Genomic DNA, 23,198 nt, shown 5'->3' with positions numbered 1-23,198 from the left:
TTCCACGCACAAACTCCGAGAAATTATTAACACATTCAGTAAAGTGTCAGGTTACAAAATTAACCTACAAAAGTCTGTAGCCTTTCTATATACCTGTAACAAGCAATCAGAGAAAGAGTATTTGGAAACACTTCCTTTCACAATAGCTAAAAAAAAAAATCTCGGAATAAACCTGACCAAAGACATTAAAGAGCTCTACAAGGAAAATTTTAACTCTTTAAAGAAAGAAATTGAGGAAGACATCAGAAGATGGAAGGACCACCCATGCTCATGGACTGGAAGACTTAATATTGTGAAAATGACCATCCTACCAAAAGTCATTTATACATTCAATGCAATGTTAATCAAAATCCCCATGACATTTTTCTTAGAACTGGAAAAAAGTATTCTAAGATTCAACGGAAGCACAAAAGATCTCTGATAGCCAAAACAACCCTGAGTACTAAGAGCAATGCTGGGGGGATTACTATACCAGATTTCAAGCTGTATTACAGAGCTTTAGTCATATAAAGGACATGGTACTGGCACAAAAATAGACCCATAAATCAATGGAACAAAATTGAAGAGCCAAATATGAGTAAATGAAATTTCAATCACCTGATATTTGACAAACGGGCCAGGAATATTCACTGGAGGGAAGACAGCATGTTCAGCAAATGGTGCTGGCAAAACTGGATCTGCACTTGTAGAAGAATGAAACTAAACCCCTATCTTTCACCCTGCACATAAGTCAATTCCAAATGGCTCAAAGACCTCAATGTAAATCCTGAAACTCTGATAGAAGAAACTCTGTGTTAGAAGAACACACTGGCCATGGTCTACAAGAGACAGGGGTACGAAAGGGTTTTCTAAACTGACATTAATTGCTCAGGAAATATGGTCAAAAATCAACAAATTGGACCACATTAAACAAAAACCAAAAAAAGCTTCTGTTCATCAATAGAAGCAACCAAGGAAGTGAAGGGAAAACACACAGAGTGGCAGAAAATCTTCACCAGTGACACGTCTGACAGGTTTAACACCCAGACTATGCAAAGGACTCAAAAAATCCAGGAATGAAGTAAGCAAGTAACGCCATTACAAGATGGACCAAGGAGATGAACAGAGAGTAGTCAAAAGAAGAAGTAAAGATGGCTATGAAACACCTTAAAAGATGTTCAACATCACTAATAATTAAGGAAATCCAAATTAAAACCACTTTAAAATTTCACCTTACCCCAGTCAGACTAGCGAAGATCAAGAGAACAAATGATACCAAATTTTGGAGAGGATGTGGAGAAAGGGGAACACTCATCTACTGCTGGTGGAGCTGCAAATTGGTTCAACCTCTATGGAAAGCAGTGTGGAGAACTCTTAAAAAACTACAAATGAACCTACCATTTGACCCAGTTATACCACTCCTTGGCATACACCCAAAGAACTCATCCTAGTGCACCAAGTGAAGTAACACAGACTCAGAAAAAAAATCGACATATGTTCTCCCTCATATGTGGATCCTAGAACCAGACCCTGATAAATGATTATATAACCAGACATAACTATAGGAACCAGGATAATGGAAAGGAAACAGGGAGGTAAAGGAAAAGAAAGAACCTGAAAGAGAAGAACAGTAGGAAACAGACCTTAATAAGGGAGATATGGATAAAATTTGGGTTATTTTAAGGGAGGGGGGAGGGAAGGGTATACAAGCAACCTGGGGGATAAAGGAAAAGAAGGATCTCAAGAGAGGTAGGACCATAGGAGAAGGGTATTAATAAGGGAGAAAGGGGGGAAATGGGAGCATCTTAAGTGGGAAAATCATGATGGAAGGGTAAGACAATGTGGGAGGGAACCATATTACTCCTACAACCTACTCACAAATTATACATAGCAGATCAAGAAATATAAGTCTAAGTAAGGATTATCTGAGAACAACTGGTCTTTGCCCAAGATTTATCTACATGACACACAGTAGTTAAAAGTAACAGACTGGTGGAACTAACCTTCTTGGATGTTTAATAGACATAGTTTGAGGTCTCTAATAATTTGGTCAGAGGGACATAAAGGACACGTTTTGCTCCTTGCCCTCCTAGGTCGACTAGTCCCAAGGACTATGAGCGTCTCTCAAAATGTCCTGTAATGGTGGTGGGTCATCTGTCCTCTTGATCAAGAAGGCCAAGGAGACCCCACTAGATGGACTTGAACCAGTGTCCAGTCTATAAAGAGGAGGGTCAACACAGAGGAATCATTTCTTCCATGCATCCAAGCAAAGCCAACCGTGGTCAAGCAGGATCTTTGACTTATCTTCACATAGGCGGACCTGTAAAAGAAAGGAGCCAGGGGCTCCTCCCAAGCCCATGTGACCTCTGAGGAACAGATCCTCAAATGGCCTTAAGAGTAAAAATAAATTGGTTTATGTGGGCTAACTGTATGGCCTTAAACACCCACTTTAAAGTATAACCAAAGATTAAAAGGGCCAATATAATTTCTTAAGAGTCCATATGCATAGCTAAAGGCTACATAAGAAGCAACAATGCCAAACAGGTGATACCTTCTTTTGAGTTGTTGGCCAGGGTGGCCAAAGGGACTCCCTGATAGTAACCCAGCATCAAAGTGGGAAAATGAACAGCAGACCCTAATCTTATCTAAAGGAATATTGACAACTGATCACTGCTAGATGAGGAACAGCTGACCCTCCTAAAACAAAGACCTCTAGATAGGCTGACTAGATTCCCCAGAAGGGCAAGTAGTGGGGAATGGCTGGGGGTCCCCTCAACACAGCAGACAGTAGCAGAGATATCAGAGTATAAGTGCTCTACAGGAGGGAGGGAGGCTATGGGAGGGTGCTATCTGGGAAGTGGGTGTATAGTCGAATGAGATGGTTTGGGATGTTCTGTGTGAGATACATACAAAAAAACACAATTTTTTAAAAATGTATTATATTTGAGGAGGAAGCATGGTAATTTACATCATGCTAATTAGTAGAAGTGATAAACAATACCATTGAAATCTGCCCGATGACTTTATAGACATACACAGGTACCAAGGATCCAAGTGCAACTGATTATGACTGGTAATAATCAGATACATATATATTAGAGATGCAAGCACCAACATCTCAGCATTAGTAGCAAAAACAATGAGTCTTTCTGCAGGGAACAATATCTTCTAAAATGAAATGGAGATCTTTTTTAAAGGTTAAAAACTCATCCAATTTTATGTCTTATAGGGCTTATACTGAGGTCAATAATATATCACTATATTAATTCAACTGTGAACCTAGAAACTTGCACCCACTTGTGAAAGAGACGTACTCTTACTCTGGAGTAAGTTACTGAATATGTTAAAGCTATAGTGAAAAGCTTCTAATAATGTAGTTATTAAAAATTAAAAAATATTATGATAAAAAATAATAATTCTTCAAAGCATAAAAATTTCCTCCTTAATAATTAGTAGATGTGAAAAACATTACCACTGAAATCTACCTGATGACTTTATATCCATGCTCAGATGCCAAGGAGCTCAGAAAGTAACCAACTGTGACTAGTAATAATCAGATATATAGAGATTAGAGATGCGTCTGCAAACATCTTAATGTCAATTGCATTAAAAGTGAAGTTTTCTGCATGAAGCTCTGCATTTTAATAATGAAATGGAGATCTTTTTTAAAGGTTAAAACCTCATTTAATTTTATGTCTTACAGGGTTTATACTGAGTACAATATTGTATAACTGTAATAATTCAACTGTAAACCTAAAAATGTATAGCCAATTTTGTAAGAGATGCATCCTAGCCATGAAAATTGTTATTGAATATGTCAATACTGATGTAATGAAATGCTTTTTCTAAATATGTGTTTATTAAATAAATAATTAAGAAATAAATAAATAAAAATACTATTCAAAGATAAAGAGAAAAATGAATGACTATAACAGTTGATATAAATCTTGAAAGGTTAGCTTTAACCAAAGAAATCATGCATGATACATATAAATTATACTTGCATAGAGCTCTAAAGAACTCTAATCAAGCCAGATATGGTGGCACTCAGGAGGCAGAGGCAGGCAGATGTCAGTGAGAATAAGGCCATCTTGGTCTACATAGCAAGTTCTGGGTTATCTGGTGCTAAGCCTTTAATGAACAAAGATTTTACAAAAGACAACAGCTGTTTCAACAATCTGAGATAATTTGGGGAAGTCTGTGGAAATGTTTTATAACTTGATTAAGATGACATTATATGTTAATGTATAATTTATTCAAGAGAACAAATGACACCACATGCTGGCAAGGACGTGGAGAATGGGCAACACTCAATCACTGTTGGTGGGATTGCAAACTCATTCAACAACTATAGAAAGCAGTGTGGAGAACTCTTAAAAAAACTAAAACTGAATCAACCATCTTATCAGTTATACCACTCTTTGGAATATAACCAAAAGACTCATCCTACTGCAGAGATACTTCTACAACCATTTCTGTTTTCTGCTCTTTTTACAATAGCTAAAAAGTTGAAACAATGTAAATGCCTCTCAACTGCCAAATGGATAATAAAAATGTGGTACATTTACACAATGGTGTTCTATTCCGTGATAAAGAAATGAAATCATGGAATTTGCAGTAAATGGATGGAGTTTGGTGTTATAGTAAGTGAAGTAACGCAAACTCAGAAAAACAAGCAATGTATGTTCTCTTTGTACATTTGTGGATCTTAGCTCCAAATCCTTACATGTGAGTATATATACTTACTGATGTAACCACAAGAGCTAAGAAAATGGAAAGGATCCAGGGAGATAAAAGGAAAAATGGGCCTGAGACAAGTGGATAATAGGAAACAGATGTTACCAAGGGTGAAATGGGGAAAATTAGGGGTATTTAACTGGAAAGGGGGGAGGGCAGGATATACAAGGAGCCATGGGTGGAAAGGGGTGGAAAGGGGCAGAAAGCATTCAAGAGACAAGGACAGGAGATAGGTATTATCAAGGGAAAAAAATGGGGAAAATGGGAGTACTTAAACTGCAGGGAGAGGAGGGAGGTTAGACAGGGAGAGTGAGAACAGAGATAAATAAAGATTAGGTGGTATAAAAAACAAGAGGGAAATGTATTGGCACAAAAACCTCCTGAAAAATACACATACAATACCTGAACATGAGTGCATGTGTATACCTGAAGGCTGTATAACACAGTGCCAGACAGGAGAAACTTCCCATTTAATTGTTGGTCAGGGTAGTCCAAGAGATTCCCAAAATAACACAGGCTATTGCCACAGTCCCTGATTACCTCCCAGAACTTGAGGGTAAGTCCCTATTGCTGAAGACAGGACATAACTTTGGACACAGGAGGTTGAGCAATGGAGCTGGAACTGACCTGGAAGCCTCTTCCCTGAAGACTAGCTCTCACAGATGTGGAGGACACGATGCAAACTGCTAAGGGAGAAAAATCACTCAATGGTCCAACCTAGCTTTAAAGTCTAAGAACCACAACAATGACTAGTATAACAAACCATAGCAGTGCAGTAGTGGCGCTTTTATCTTGAGAGTAATCAATAGCTATCTAATTGGACTTAAAGTAAGCTCAACGGGAGGGAACGTATGTGTGGCACTGTAAACAGCCAAATACACATGGTTGGAGAGGTCACAAATCCTAGAGAAAACCCTACCTCGGTCATATCCCAAGACAAATAAAATGTCTTACCGTGTGCTAAATATGGATCCTTTTATTTACAGACAAGTACATCATTCATTATTCATCAAAGAAGCTTCTTTTTGCAACAGATGGGGACTATTAAAGAGTGCCACAACCAGTCACACACAGAGAATAAGTGTCTGAGAGATGCTCAGTCCTAAGTGGCACATCTACAATGGAACCTCTACACCTAAGGCTCATGGAACATAGTGGACCAGGGGATGGAGAGAATACTAATACATCCTTCAACTCTCACCAGGGAAGCTTCCTCATGCAAAAGAGTATGATGCACACAGAAAGCCACAATTGGCTAAGTTTAGAGAATAAAAGACTGCACAATGTGTGTCCCTGGATAGGATTTCTATATTAAACCTCACCCACCCACAACTCAGGGACCATTACAGAAGAGGGGGCAGAAAGGTTGTAAGAGCCAGTGTTGGGGCATGATCATAAGGAAACCGTCTTCCAGGCCTCTGGGAACTTGCTTATATCTTACAGCAATGATGATAGCATGCACAAGACCCATGCAAACTCAACCAGACAAAACTCATAACCTGGAGTCAAGTGGCTGCGTTTTTACTAATCTACTCCAAAATCTGATACCTTTTGTCTTCTGATTATTTCATTTCCACAGTGCCTGCTCTTGGTTGATAAACACGTTACTTCAATGCATCCTTTGGGGCTATTAGTAATATTTTATTACTAATATTAATTAATAATTAATATTTTTATTTAATGCCTGCTTCTTCTGGTGTTGGGTGATGTGAGGTTTTCTTGTGCTTTTGATCCCTTCCATCTTCGCATTCATGGCTGAATAACTAAGTTAACACAGGGATCTCTTCCTTGTCCACTTGCTGCCTTGATGATGCCTTTGTGTCTTTGTGTCTTTGGTAGAACATTGTTCAGTTGCTTATTTGAGGGTCTGTGGGCAGGGAGGAGCTGAAGAATGAGGAATGGTTCTGTGGAAGGCCATCCAACTGGATGTAGAAAGTACTACGTGTTTTCAGGGTATTCATGCTTTTCTGTTGCGGTATTTGTCTTTCTTTTCTACGAAGTGAGGAACGGAAGTAATTCATTCTAGTCTCTTGAAAAAGAAGTACACTTATTCAAAATCTGTGGCACATCTCCTTTCCTGGTGTTCATTGAACCAACATCAGTGCTGATATATTTTATAAATCACTTCTAAGGAAAGCTAAATTTTTATTGCTTTTCTACACTATTCCCACACTTATCAAATTGTGACATTTTTTAGGATTATAAAAATATTGTGTATTTCTTGATCTGATGTTGGAGGACAGTGAAGTAAAAAAATACACATAGAACCATTTGTCAGAGAATCTACTACCAGGAACACAGACTTTGACTTAATGGGGATTTGAATTATACTCAAACTCTTGCCCTTAGACATTATTGATGAACTTTCAGAATCTGTATTCTAGGACCTAACAATGGGAATGTAGTCTTGTCTCTGGTTTGTTATGAAAATAAAATGATGTATGAAATTACAGTGATGTATCAAACATTATCATTTCTCAGTATGTCGCCCTTTCCCTTTCTCCCACGTATATTTATCTATTATCTATAACTCACTGTTTATACAAATGATAATTATATTGTTAGATTCTTTAGGTCCCAAGTATATCAAATCACATCATTGTGAATTGATATAAACTCCTAAAATTGATGATATTATAAAGTGTATTCTTAGTATCTTTTCTTAAAATCTGAATGCCTGAGTGCCTCATAAGTGTATTTTCTGAGATCTTGTAATGTTACTTAGTGAAGGCATCTCTTTAAGGTCCAACTATGTATTTTAACCCTACAAATCTGGATGTGGTGTCTCACACCTGGAACTCCAGCATTCGAAGATTAAGTCAGGAGGATTTCCTACAAGTTCTATACCAGTTGGGTTATAAAGTGGGCTCCAGGCTAGCTTGGGCTACAAAACGCAACCATGTTTTCAAAATAAAAGGATTTTTGATAAGTTGGGTATGTAACTCGGTTGTAGAGCACTAGCAAACATGACACCCTAGATTTGGTCCCCAGCATGAAGGCAGGAGGAAGGAATGGAGGGTGGAGTGGCCTCACTGAGATTCTGTCTAGCCTTCTCTACTTGAACATCTACTAGTCGAGACTTGCAGCATACAGCATTTCTTGTTCTCTGCCCTCAAGTTACACTGACCATTGGTTTTGATTCTAGAATGTCCATACAAAAATTTGTAGGCTAGAGAGGTGGCTCAGTGGTTAAGAGCACTGGCTGCTCTTGCAGAGGACCCAGGATCGAATTCCAGCACCCGCATGGTGGCTAACATAGCTTCAATTCCAGGGGATTCAATGCCCTCTTCTGACCTCCATGGGCATTGCATGGCACGGGTGCACTCACATACATGCTGGCAATACACATAAAGTAAAAATAATAAAATATTTTTAAAGAGAATGTGTACATGCTGTTTGTCCTAATGCAAGAATCATTCCTCTCCCTCATTGTTCCTCATCATTTAATGTAAGTGCCTCAGGTAAGTCACCTTCTTATTTCCCTTCACCATGCTCAAGGTATCTTTGTAGTTACAAATCTCTACAAACTTCATGGCTCATATAATACATTTTTTATTATTTAAATAATATTTATCTCCTTCACAAAGACTCTAATTTCCTGAGATCATCTTTGTTGATAAGAATTTCTACAATGATCAATATTATCAACAGAAGATTTAAAAAACTGTTTTCTAATGAATAAGACAGGGAAGCTTTAGGAAATGCCATCGTTTAGTGACTGTTTGTTCACTGTATTTCTAGCTTTTCCCATATGTTTCTTTTTTAATTTCTTGTTTTAGCTTAAGGATTCCTTCTGTGTTTTAATACTTTTAATGACATTTTAAAACAATCCATGCATTCTGAGTATGACTCCTTAACTTCTACTTGGTCTCCTGTGCATACTTCTTTGAATTGAGCTTCTGAGTTACACTCACATAAGTGGTCGCTTTTTACCTTTGTGTGTGTATTCATAGACATAACTGACAGCTATTATAGATTTAATTAAATTAAACTAGCAACCATTAAAAAACAGCTTGTCATAAACTTACGGTTTGTCACCATCTAATGAATTGATGTTCCATTACCATCACTTTACACCCTGATTATTTTGGGTATTGTGACCTGGGTATTGGGGGGTTAAGAAGAAAATGAACTGATTTCTCAATAGTAATAGCAGAATTCTAAAACATACTTGCCCTGTTAAAATCAAAAACTGCTTTGCTCTTGAAAATACCTGTCGCCTATTTTCCTCCTCTAAGGAAACAGTCTTCCAGGCCTCTGGGAACTTGCTCATATGAACTTATAGCAATGGTGACAACATGCACAAGACCCATGCAAACTCAATCAGATGAAAATCAAGAAATGAGTGGGAGGCCCTAACTTTGGAAAGGAGCCATTGGCAGATCACTGCTAGGTGAGGGAGAAATGATCTTCTTTAATGAAGTGACACTAGATAGGCTGACCAGGCTCCGGTGGATTAATTCACTCCAAGTACATCTGGGTACACAAATTTGACTTAATATATGACAGAATGTAAGAAGTCCCATGAGTGGGCTATGGGGGAGCAGATGGAGGAGGAGGTCTAAATATGATTAAAATATATTGCATGAAATGCACAAAAATTCAATAAAAATATACATTAAAAGTCAGACTGAAATAACAGTCTTACTACAAGCAAATTAATGAAAGAGGATCAGATTATCTCACTGTTCCACTTATTTAGCTCCTGATATTAGGGTGACAGGAGAGGACTATCCTTTCAGATAATTTTTTAAATGCTATTTATTTTTATTTCATGCATATGAGTATAATGCCTGCATGTAGGTAGGTGCACCAATGTCAGGCAGTGCCCGCAGAGCTCAGAAGAGGGCATCGGATTACCGGGAACTGTAGTTACAGATGGTTGTTAGCTGCCATGTGGGTGCTGGGACCCAAACCCAGGTACTCTGGAAGAGCAGCCAGTGCTCCTAACCACTGACCATCTCTCCAGCTCCAAGTATTTTATTTTGTTATTTTTGCGTAGTGAGTGTATTGCCTGCATGTGTGTAAGTACATCCATGTCCTATGATACCCACAGAGGTCAGAAGAGGGAGCTGAATTTCTCTGGAATGGGAGTTAGAGATGATTGTTAGCCACCATGTGGGTACTGTGAATCAAGCTCAGGTCCTTTGCAAGGGAAGTCATTGCTCTTGACCACTAGGGCATCTCTCCAGCAGATAATTGATAATTTATTTAAATCAACTTAAAGAATGTAATTTTTATAATAAGCTTACTTAAACTCCAAATCTAATTTTGGAATCACAAAAACAATAGTTGTTTGCTTAGCTCGCCATATTAGTAAGGTTATATTTTTCCAAAAGCATTTTAGAAAGACTAAAGAACAGTAAAGATTTTATAATATAATACTGAATAGAAAGATGGACACGTAGGACAGGAAGAGAGTAGAATGACCAAAACTAAGGATGGATGTAGGAGCCTTAGGAAACTTCATTCGTGTAAGCTAATGAAAATACCATTTTTAAAATGAGAGTTTTGGGGCTGAAGAGAGGGCTTAGTGGTTAAAAATACTTGCTGTTCTTCCAAAGAACCTGGGTTCGAGTCCCAGAACCCATGATGGCTAAAAAGCACCTGTAACTTCAGTTCCAGGGGATCTGACACCCTCTTCTGGCCTCTGTGTGGCATTGCACACATATGGTGCACTTACATACATGTGGGCAAAACACTAATACACATAAAATAAAAATAATAAATAAGATTTTATAAAAGGGAGTTTGAACAGAGATATCCCATATGAGTGAACAATGCTGCTCCAAGAAGACATGGATTTTATATAAAAATCTCAGTACCAGACATGGGTTACTCCCTATGAGTAATTGGTCAGGCTGGTGCCAGAGGCACCCAAAATGATAAAAGCTGTTGTCATTTTTCTTGAATACCCACCATAACTAGATGGTAAGATCCTTTTAATGAAGACACCACTCACTTTAGTTGGAAGACACAAAGATAGCAATCTTGAACTGACCAGGATGTTCTCTCCTTGCTAGACAGCTTTGATAGTGCTGGAAGGTGCTATTCAGACTGCTGGGGTATGGTGAGGGGAAGACATCAATGGTCGTAGGTAGCAATGAACCCTGAACACTGCAATAAAGAACTTGTCAGACAAGATGCCCACACTGATGCTATAGTGGCAAGACTGTTTATGGGAGTAACCACCCACTCTCTTGATAGGCTCTGAGGCCTGATCAACAGAGGAGAAGTCATGCCTGGTAGTGTAAACATGATCAAACCTATGGCTAGGGAAGCCATAGGCCCTAGGGAAGAACCTATTAATGTTATTTTGATGAATGTTCATATTGTAAAACTGCCTTCAAAATATTTGTTTATATTCACAGATTTGTCCTGTTCTCAATCTTGACCAAAAAATACCTTATTACAGAAGGTAGTGGTTAATGAAGAGACTCACAGCTAAAAAATTCTGAGAAAAAGCAACAGTATACAGCAGTATAAGATATCTATGTAAATTCTGCCCCAGTCCCCCAAGGTTCAGAGCATAAAAGCCTGAGGATGGGGAGCAGTGCTATGAAATACTGTCCTCTGGACATGACAAGGCTGTTGCACACATGAACTCACTGCAGCTGTGGTTACCTGCACAGCGTCAAGCTAGTTAAAAATTGCAGCATGGAGCAGGGAAGGACTCTCAATGCCTCAGTCCTAGCTGAGGAGCTATTGGCAGGTGATGGCTGCTGAGGGAAAGAGAGTCATTTTTCCTGGGGGGGGGACATTGGAGGATGTCCAAGATGCAGAGGATGACCCCACACCCATGTGGGTAATGGCAGCATTAATTGATTTGAACTTAGTGGGTTTATTTTTCAAGAAGAGGATATGAAGTTGGAAGAAATATGTGTTTAGGGGGTTCAGGGGGAATTGGAGGGAGTGAGTTGGGGGTATGACCAAGATACACAGTATACATCTGTGAAATTTCTGTAGAATAAAAAATTAAAAGATTTAAGAAAGATAGACATCAGTATATGCAAATTAACTAACAAGTTAGGAGAGAAATTTTTTAGTACATAGCTTATTTCAATAGATTAAGATCTCTAAGGTAATTAACATGTGATCTAATAAAGTTTAGAAGCTAAAATAGTAATACTATAGTATCCTATTAACATTGACCTCTGTTTTAGATATAGGGCAGGTACCATATTAATAGTTATAATACTTTATCTTAGTGTGAACTTTCTAGCATGAAAGTATGGAAAATATTTACTTATGTCATCAAGATTAAAATAAGGAACTACTGAAATATTTATTTAACAATATAAATCTCTGTCACTTGTAGAAGATAATTTTGAGTAAAAAACCCACTTATATAATAATTGTACATTGGCAGGAAAATGGGGAGGAGTACCATTCTCAAAAAGCATATTCTTTTATTTAACTACTATCATTTTTGCAATTTCTCACATGCATGCCATGTATCACACACACTCTTCTCCCTTCCCTGTCACTCCCGTCAACATCTCCCACCTCAATCATTCTCTTATATTCATTCCTATTCATTTTTGGCTTTATTTTTGTTTTTAGTGAGCCACTGATATTCACCAGGGCTCCCTATGTGACCGTGGGTTTAGAACTATGCACCTATGTCTAAGGGCTTCAGCAGCAGGTGTACAACAAAATATCGTGATTCTCCCTCTGCCAGAATCTATTGACAGCCAATAATTCAGCAGTAAAAGGTAGGACCTAATGAGGCCCTCCCCATCCCCTTTCTTTGACTGACTGTTGATGAGGTAAGTTGTGTGTGGGCCCAGTGCAGATAACTGCAGTTTTGGGGAGTTAATGATTACAATGTGTCTGGGGAATGGTGTTTTGTATGCTTTTACCTTATTTTCTGACTCCTACATATTTTGTGTTCCCTCTCCTGCAATGTCCATTTCCTGACCTTTACAGGGAGTGGTATAACTCAAATGTTTAGGACCAGGCTTATTCTCTGCCTCTTGGTCAGCCAAAGAGCTCAATTTTAACTTTAAATAATTAAATATAACACAAGGAAAATTTAATAACCATACAGTCATAAGGCCATCACAGTAGACAGCATTTAATTAATATCAGAAGAACTGCAGGGAGATTTCTGGAATATTTCATATTCACTGAAGAATCAAGTGATCAGTAGTGTAATATGATGGGAGCAAAGTTTCCTCAAGGTAAATAAAGATAAAAAATAATTATTACAAAACTTAACATATGCTGATGACATCCTGCATGTTTGGTGCTTTCTTTTACTACATCATACATAATATCTTAATTATTTTTTATTGCCTTCTCTATAAGATATCATGTGTCCCATTTTACAGGTAAGCTGATTGGACAGAAAGTTAAGTAGCTTACCAAAAGATAAGGTTTGTACAGAAGACTATGGAGAGGAGTACTTTTACAGTAGGCTTTGGTTTTCTTAGCAATGGAATTCCATGAGGGGTAGAATGCACTGAAAAGGAGTGGATGGCAGGCATGGCAGTGCATACCATTAGTCCCAGCAGTTGGGAAGCAGAGGCAGGTGGATCTCCATAAGATTGAGACGCAGAGTGAGTTCTAGGCCAGCTGGGCTGCAAGAAGACCCTGTCTCCAAAAACCAAAACAGAAAAGGAGTGGAGAGGTGTACAAGGAAGGAGCCCCAGGCAGAAGGCAACAGGGCAGAAGACTGGAGGGGAGCTCTAAACTAGTGATGAATTTGAAGAACCATAGGCCTGTCAAAATAAATGGAGATTCTCCAGTTCCAGGAGAACAGTGAATGGAATGTAAATCTGTGGAAAGTCACATGTAGTAATTAAGGAAGTGGTAATTAAACATTTGAATTAAAATTACCCCTATGAAATCCAGTACAAAGAATACATGCCAGTAAGAAAAATAAATTGGTAATGTAATTTTGGAAAAAATTCTTCTACAAAATATTTCCACTATGATTTATAACTTTCGACGACATTTTGAACCATTTAACTACCTATCAATTCTCAATAAATAATCATGAAATTTTAAGTTATTCATAAACTACTTTTCTGAAACTATTCATGTGAGTCATTTCACTCCTGCATCACCATCTCTCCTGCTTTTTCTGATCTCTGCATGCAAATTATCACCTTTGATTTGCTCCTAGACACCTACTCACTGACTATCTGAAAATGCCTTACATATCTATTTCTTTTCAGCTCTTTCATAATTATAATCCCCTCCTAACCTTCTGATTTTTTCTTCTGCTTTATACATTCATGGCTCTCTTCTTAAATTTTCTCATGTTATAATGTATCTGAATGTTCTTTACTAAACAAGTAGTTAAATAATTAGATTGACTTTGCGGACTTCCGGTATTAAGCAGCTATTTATAATAATGTCAGTAAATCAAATTTAGAGCACTAAAATCAATTATGTTCATTTATCTTAAAACGATTCTAAATTAAAACATGAATGCAAAGGGAACTGAAAATCATCCTTTAAAATCGATTAATTTTAATGTTTACAGGAAACAAGTTTACCAGCAAAAAAAAAAAAAAGTATCAAAAGTAACATTTTACAGAATTTGTCTCAAAGCACAATACATTGTAATAGAAACAAACCTATCACCACATGGGTATCATTATAACAGAATGTTTATACACAATGCCATTTTGCCAGTATTGAAACCAGTGGTAATGGTGATTGCAGTACAACAGTTCATCTCTATTAGACTTCTTGTTTTACATCCTGGCCTGCAGGAGTATTTGCCAGGGTACAAAAGAAAGCATGCAAACCCAGTTTTAACACTGCATAGATAGCCCTGGCTGCCACGCTTCACCTCCATGCTACCAGATCACCAGGGCTGTTCTCATACCACTTAGACTTTACTCCATTTATTACTGAGGCCAATCCCAAGGAACAAAACACTTAACAGATTCACTTGAATATGAAAGGATTGTTTTATACCAAATATCAAGTGCAATATCAGGGATTAATATTCTACATGACTAAACTTAACAGATGAGAAACTACAGTGCTAAGGGGAAAGCAATTTGAGATTTAGAGTAGGGAACACCAGAGCATTGGACTGGTGAAAACACGGTTTGAAAAGTTTCTTTCCATTTTCAGGTCAAATGCTTTTAAATGCACCAGATAATTTTGTAAGGGAAATTCACATTCACTGTTTAGATTCATTTTATTAGTGGCATATACAAAGCACCATATAATATAATACATGGACTGTAGAACAATCATGACTATGTAATTAACCGTAGAAATAACTGCTAAGAAAATATAGCAATATTTAACACAGGATTTCTAAAACCGTTGCATATTCATTACTTTCCCCAAAGCTAACGTCCCATGTTTTATTTTATAGACTTTGTCTATGAAGATTTACATGCATTTTGCACTCTGGGGGTGTGTGAGCTGAAAACAGTTGCCTTCTTCTGTACAATAATGTTACAGTTTTATACAAACGAGAAATATGGCATTTGGAATAGTCTTTAAATCCCCTTCCAAGTGTTCTATTTCACACGACTGCAAATACCCGGAATGCCTTTCCTCCTGCAGGATTCTGTAAACTGCAAAAACACAAAAAATACATTGAGGTCATCTGTGCATATAATCCTTCTAATAAAACATGCCCTTTTACGACACTCAAGAAAGCAGCTCTGTGAATCCAGGTGGCTGACTGTTTTAGGCTGCTGTAATTTACAGTTATTGGAAAACTCTAGTGAGGATGACATCATCCTTCACATCTTGTTTGCATGCTGGACTGCAAGTTTACTAAAGAAATTTGAGATGCATAAGAAGAATGTTAGTTGCTATACACTTTCACAGAGTCTATGTCATGTTTTCATGTTACCTCTTTTGATTCTAATAAAGTACAGACAGGCAGGTGCTATTCCATTTTATTACAGTGATACTGAGACTCAAGTTCACAGTTGATTTATCACTGAGATAGTTAACTATACTTAGCAGCTGGCTGATATCTAAGGAATTCTATAGAATACTAGCTCTCTATCCTTTCCTAAATCTAATACAATTTAAATTACAGTGCTTCTCTATTGATTAACTTTTCTTAATATGTATACCATTGAGAAAAATAATAGTGAAGAAATTTAATGTTCAAATCTGAAAGAACCTAAGAATTCACTAAAATGGAAAATACACACACACAAAGGCAACATTCAGTTTTGGAGGTACTTTCTTTTTTTTTTTTTTTTTTTGGTCTTTATGAGACAGGGTCTTTCTGTAGCCCCAGCTGTCCTGGAACTCACTATGTAGACCAGGCTGGTACTTTTAAAGTACAAGGTGAAAGTGATGAGAAACTATATATTTTTATTCTAAACATGAAGCACATTTTCATTTTGCATCAAAATTTACTCTTTTGTGAGACAGGAATTTTTTGTGCAGATATAGAAAAAGTCCCACAGTATTATAGTGAATGAAGGATTCCTTCAGAGTAGCCCCAACTGTCAACCAGGCTAACCTTGCTCTCACAGAAATCCTCCTCCCCAGTGCTGGGATTAAAGGCATGGGCCACCACACCTGGCCCCCAAATTTACTTCTGAATCATCAAAAAAATACTTTTAAAGATGAACACATTCAGTATTACTAAAGACAAAAAGAAATTTCCTTTTTACATTTGTTTTTATACAATAAGTAGGGAAAGAATTTTAGAGTTAGAAAATGATGACACTATCACAGATAAGCACACATGACACATGTGTGCCAGGCTCTCATGTAGCAGAATGTCTAACTAAAGCCATTTTTCTTTTCATAGGAAATGGACTAAGAACTCTAGGAAGTGTATACATCTGGCTTATTTCTTCTTCATACACAGTGATACACTGGATAAACCTGCAACTCGGAGCTCAGAGACCTAGTGTAAAGCTAGAGATTTATGATTACATGACCTTGGGCACATCAATTACTTAACCAATTTGGACCTTTGCTAACACATATACAAATTAGGGTTTAGAGAATCAGCATTACAGAGCTGCTACTGGAGCTGAGCCAAGTTTCTACCAGCATCTAGCATCTAGAATACTCATAGTGTATACTCAAAAATACTTACTATCCTCAGTTTTGTTAAAGGACCATATTCACTTTATTGTTTTAAAATTAATATTAGAAGTATGAGGGTTAAATGAAGTCCTATCTCTTAGATTATGAAAATATGTATTGAAACCTGTAACTCATGAATTCATTTCACATGTCACATGTGTTTAGGAAAGCCATGAGCCGGGTTGTAGAGAAGTCACCTTCTCAACAATGGCTTCCTGAATAATCCCCATCTGAAAACAGATGCTTCTAATTGACAATCTGTACTCACTATAGGGCATTCTTTGCATTCTAAGAGAAACTCAGAAACTAAATCCTTCCTTCACTATGATTTTGCAGAATCCAGGAAATACCTAAAATGGCAGGGCTTTTTCTGTATCTGCACAAATAAATGGAAACTAATATTACTTCCATAAATACCAATGATTCAAAACTTTACTAAACTTTAGTTCATTTCCCTTAATGTTAATTAATGTGATAAACTGAGAAACATGAATGTTCCCAAATCACTAAAACACATCACACTGTGAGCTGAACAGCATAGGATAACCTGAAAAAGTTCACTGACATCATACTAAGCATTCAACTTCCAATCAAAAACAGAATTTAATTCTAGGGAAAAATATAACTCATTGTTTTGGTTAAATACTTTGACAGATAACTGGATTAGAGAAATATTCAGTGCCTTGCACACCTAGAAAGAAGTAAATATAAAAACTAATCAGAAAATCCAAAAGAGGAAGAAGGAAACTTCCTATTTATAAGATCAATTAACAAAAGAGTGGCTCTATGGGTAATCCAATTTTCATACTGATTTTTATAACCCTGCAGGAGACAGGCCCCTCTGGTACTACAGTTGCTCTCATCCCAGGACAATCAAAGGTTACTGAAGCATGCAAAGAAAACATTCTGGTCCAGCCACTCAGACCCTACCCTCAAGTACATCCATTGTAAAGTGGGCACAAATAATAAGACAGACCTTATATTAAAATGTATATAAATGCATGTTTTGCTTGGCTTTACCTTTCTGAGAAGATTCCATTCTGAAAAGAAGCAGTGTACATCTTTCTTTTGTCCACAGGCATGACATCAACATAACCACCGTGATTTTGAACCACCCCAGCATGCACTGCTGCTCTGCAGATACTGGACAGCTGAAAAGGCAAGGGAGACAACCACCATGAAGAGGATTTTCCTACCTACTCTTCTATAGACTGAGAAATCAGATGTTTATCTGCACAGCCAGTGAGCAGCTACTGTGGTTCACTTTATGAGAGAATGTTTCAAAAGTCACCAATGATTTTGAGTCACAACCAAGTCTGAGTAAGTCTGAATGTAGATGTTAAAGGTGGCTGGAAAGATGAGACTCTCTACCATTGAACCTTCCGCAGACTTGTCCTATCCCATCAGCATTCCTTTATAATCACAGGAATAAAATGCAAATTAGCGCCTTTTAATTCTTCATGCACCTGTTTGTCATTCATAAATCTCAGCCACTCCTTCTGTGTATTGGAATACATGTGACAAAATGGTTGTGTGATGGAAGATAAGACACCTTACTTATGCTGATTTTACACAGCTCAACATGGGTGTACACATATCCAGCATCCATTTGTAGAATAAAGACATATATGAAATGGAGACCTTTTCCCTATTGAATAATACAGTCTTTGCACAGATATTTTATGGTCCCATGCACACATGGTGCCAGTGACAGAATCCAAACTGAACAGGAAGAAGTACTGTTGTTTCAGGTCCAAATTTTCAAATATCTAAAATTATTATCTTCCAAACGCTAAATCATTTCTCTTGGCCCATTAAAGTCTTCCCTAGATCTTAGCACTGGCTTGCAGCTAAATGTTGTACCAAAATCTGTCAATAGCTAAGTATAGAAGGAGGCAATTCCACACAGGAAATACTTGAAGTGCTTCAGCACACAGCAATCCTCTCATCTCTCTGCTGTTCTTTCCCCAGTCTGCTGCAGGGCTCTAATGGATTCTTATCTCTACACACATGCCAGTGATTTAATACGCTTTTTAAAGTTCACATAAGCGTGTGTATCTGGACTGACCTGGATTTATCACGGTGCTCTGAATTCTGTGCCATCAGTCAGTATTTATTAGCTCAGAGAGTCTGAAGGCCAAGCTGTCTAATCTTTCTCATGTTTTTACTCTATCACAAAACAATGTCAACGTCTGTCAAAATTGTGTGTCCTTCTGAGGAGGTGTTTTATTCAGCATGTTAAAGTCCCAGACAGCATTTATATAAAGTTTGTATAAAGATACTATGCATAAAAGACAAAATGAAAAATGATTCTCTACATATTTCAGCATTTATCTTGTTCCCTTAATAGAGTATAATCAGCATTGTTCCCTCAAGGCAGAAAAAGTGCTTGCATATGACATTTACTAAATCCAAGCACGTTCTGTTTGCAGAGTAATGTTTCACTTGCAAGTCTGTAGTCAGCAGGCATTCCTACTGAGTTCAAAGGTCAAAAGACTTTTTTTTTCCATATCCATACTTCATAAGGAAATGTTTAAATGAAAGGAAAATTTTCATCTATGAATATAGAAGAATTTATAACAAAGGCATAAATTAACACAATCTATAAGAAACTACAAATAAAGTTCAAAGCAGTAGAATACACAGTTCCAACTTCATAATAAAAAGAAAGCAAGAACATGGGGAGAAGAGAGAGAGGGGGGAGGGAATGGGTGGCTCCATCCCTACCTTTCCACATCGACCTTCACTGAAGGGAGAATGCACTTTGTAGGCGCTGAGGAGATGAGCGGTTAATGGTTTAACCTCTGATTCTGCAATGACTGCACGACAGGCATCTTTATATTTCCAACTTACTCTTCAAATAATTACACATATCAGCTACCCACTTCATGGAGTGAGGAAGTTAAAATGATCTTAGGATATAAGTTCTAACGATATGGTAACTTTAGTAAGAGATGACTTAAAAGTATAAATGTGTGTAGGATACTTTGAATGACCTTATTAGACGTGACGAACACCAAAAGCTTAGGTGCGTCAAGGGAAAACCTGCAAAGGATGACTGCCTTTGTGTACTCTGTGTTCCGCTTGAGTGCAGTCTGACAGACATCAAATGGGATGACTGTGTTGCCTAGCTGTGAAAACATATGAACTAATCCTAACAGTAACCGTAATACCTAACAGCATAGGCTTGTGCTGAAGGAAAGAAGTAACATGGGCTGAAGGAAGGATAACATCTCACTGGAGTAGAAGAGCTCACTGTGTACCTCACCGAGAAAGTGGCAATAATTGGGAAAGAAAGAATGTGCTGGATAGCTTCAATTCTCAATTTGACACACCGAGTAAGAGAAAATGTCAACTAGGGAATTTTCTCTGTCTGACTGGCCTATGCCCACATCTGTGAGTCACTTTCTTAAATGTTGAGCATTGTGGAAGAGCCCAGTCCACTGTGGGTGGTGCCATCCCTGGGCAGGTAGACCTGGGTTGTATAAGAAAGCAGGCTGAGCACAGGCCAGAGAACAAGCTGGTAAGCAGTGTTCCTCAGTGGTCTCTGCTTTAGCTCCTGCCTCCAGATTCCTGCCTTGGCCTTCCTCCATGACGGGCTGTAAGCCATAAAGTAAAGTAAACGATTTCCTCCCCCAAGCTGCCTTTCATCACTGTTCTATCACAGCAATAGAAAGAGCCAGGACAAAATCATGACTGTGGCAATAGAACAAATTCACAAAGGCCATATTTCCAAGACAGGCAGGCAGATGAGCAAAGGAGAAACACCAAAGAACATTTAATAACAAAGCAAATCTGCAGTAGAAGAGAGAGAATTAGGGAAATTATCAAAGGCAAAGCTGAACTGGAAAGAATGTAGACCTACTTCAACTTAAGACAAGTGAATTGGAGATGCACATACTTTAGGTTTCTTTTTGCAACCAAATTTCTAGCATATTCCATTGAATATGTGCATTAAAAGGGTACTTCCCAAATTTTCTTTAATAACTCTAGCTTCAAAATCTGTGATGGCTTCTAAGTATCTGCTACATGACATCTAAACTCATCAGGATGCAAACCCAGAGTGCCAGTTTCCATGGTGGTCTGGTCTCTCTCTCTCTCTCTCTCTCTCTCTCTCTCTCTCTCTCTCTCTCTCTTCCTGCCCACTCTCTCTTGACACAGGGGCCCAACAAATCTATCTGATGTGACCCACTGCATCTACTCTTTTCTACGCATCTTCCTAGGTTCCATCATACAACATACAACCAGGATGATTTCTTTAAAGCTCTCCAGCAACCACACTTCAAACCAGGCCTGAACTGCACATTTCTAATGGACACCATCACTGTTAATGCTCTTTGTCCAGTCACACTAAAGGCACCTATTAATATGTGACTTCAAGTGCTCTTTTGTACATCTTTTTAAGAAGCTGTCTGATTTTGACCCTTTTCTATTTATCAAATGCCTCTGACAGTGAAGTTATCATGTATGTTTTGGCAAATTTTAATTGTCTAGTTCATATTTCAGATACTAAAGAACCAAACAGAAGATTAAAGAGAAACAAATCACATCTTTTCTTCCCCAAAATGCCATGCCTCTAGGTTATTTTAAGTATCAGTTATATAGGCAAGCTATGAAGAAAAAAATTAGTCAAAAATAAATAAATAGATTATGTCATCATATTTCCATATAAATATTCATTTTTAGTGCCATTTATATATATTCTGAAAATATATATACTAGTTCAGAAACTCTTCCATGACTCTGTGTAGTACATGTATATACTTTCAAATGAACATATATATTTACATATACAAAGATATTGAGAGCCATGTAAATTAGCATACTTACATCAGAATAGACTCGAGATCCAATTACACGAGCATAATGTGGGTTTGCTTGCATACAGTTACGAGGACAGTAGACTCTAAAAAGAATATACAGATGAAGCAAGCTGGTAAGCTCAGGGGTCCTTAGTAATAAAAGCAAAGACAATCATGCACAGATGTAAAGTCAAAATTGCAAGCTCTGCTCATCTTCATTCTGCCTGAAATTGGTTAACTGTACAAACCAGCAGCTAGTGCACTAGCTTCTTTCATATAATTTACCCATTTCCAGGTTTTAACACAGATACATTTTATTTCTTTAAAATTTACTCAGAAGCTGTCATGTGGAGACTCAAAGTAGAAACATCAGGAAATCTTGAGTATCTGGTTCTCAATATTGGCACCCGTACTATATCCTATATCTAACAAACATATGTGAGAATCTCAACATAAAATCTACATGAAAATCACCTATATAGGATAGTATCCATGGCTTTCCAAAAATATTAAAGAAAAATATCATATTCTTAGTTGAATCTAACTTTATCAATTAAGATGGGTCTTCTTGGACTAGCGTTCAAGAAATAGCTGTAGCTCTTACTTCTAAGATTTGTATAGCATTGTGCACCCCACACTGTGTATACTTCATATAATACGGAAACCCAGAGACACTTAAATATAAATAATAAATGACATTATTGTCTGAGGGTTGATATATCCTACCTGATGCTTCTGTGAGATGAAGTTGTCCCTGCTAACTATACGTGATCTCATTGTATGTGAAAACTGCTGGATATTCACCATCATCCTGGGATTGTCAAACCACCTGCTATACCCTAGACTCATGCTGTGTGTATAAACTCTACTTTCTTTATCACTGGCATTTGACTTCCAGAAGAGGTCAGTATCAACAGTACCAAGCCCTTTCTACTTGGATAAGCTCAAGACTGGGGGTTGGTGAGCATGGGTGGTGGTGGTGGTGGTGTTTGTGTTGTTTCTACTGCCCTTCCACATACTACTGAGAAGGTATGGAGTACTCTAAAAACCATTCTTTGACTTACACTTTGCCTGTATGCTTTGAATAAAAATGCTGAAATTTTAAATGATGCATCTTCAGCATCAATAGATATTCAATGTTCTAATTGTTTAGAGATATAGGGTAAGATTTCCTTTAATACCACACACATTTCTACATGTTGCAGTATTAAATGATATTTATTTATTAGCTACTTATGCTTTGTTTCATAGTTCATTTTGGCTTATCCTCCCAGGTACAGAATCCCTAAGGACATAAAGAGCACAGGTAAATCTTGTTTCCACACATTCTTTTTTATCTAATTTCCTTTGGTTTATTTACTCCAGGCATTCCTTTCCAGAAAGCACTGTGCCTTGAGTTCTTTAAGGGATGGAAATTCTAACCAAAAGGTCCTAGCCATATGGTTTCCTAAAAGCTATCAATGCTCACATAAAACTGAAAATAAACATACTGCAGAAGAGCTTACCTAACTCCCTAAAGTCAAACGTATTATACTGGTGACAACTAAAGATAAAATTAACTTTTAGAAATTTGGGGGCTGGAGAGATGGCTCAGCGGCTAAGAACACTGGTTGTTCTTGCAGAAGACCCAGGTTCGAATGC

General features: G+C 37.6%; 1 protein-coding gene across 1 annotated transcript in view; it reads right to left on the bottom strand.

Annotated features, from left to right (window-relative positions):
* Window positions 1-14,629: 14,629 nt before the first annotated feature.
* Crispld1 (cysteine rich secretory protein LCCL domain containing 1) overlaps window positions 14,630-23,198 on the bottom strand; it is a 45,501-nt gene continuing 36,932 nt past the window's right edge. The window contains exons 13-15 of the mRNA XM_008848907.2: window positions 21,586-21,661; window positions 17,776-17,906; window positions 14,630-15,266 (exon numbers count right to left, since the gene is read on the bottom strand). Of these exons, the coding sequence (XP_008847129.1) occupies window positions 15,215-15,266; window positions 17,776-17,906; window positions 21,586-21,661 (259 nt within the window). The 3' untranslated portion in view covers window positions 14,630-15,214. The remainder of the gene's footprint in view (window positions 15,267-17,775; window positions 17,907-21,585; window positions 21,662-23,198) is intronic.

The sequence above is a fragment of the Nannospalax galili genome, unplaced genomic scaffold (assembly GCF_000622305.1).
Source record: "Nannospalax galili isolate Female #2095 unplaced genomic scaffold, S.galili_v1.0 scaffold102, whole genome shotgun sequence".
NCBI classification, from domain to species: domain Eukaryota; kingdom Metazoa; phylum Chordata; class Mammalia; order Rodentia; family Spalacidae; genus Nannospalax; species Nannospalax galili.
The sequence above is the reverse complement of the archived record's forward strand: the minus strand, read 5'-3'. Positions and strand labels throughout refer to the sequence as shown.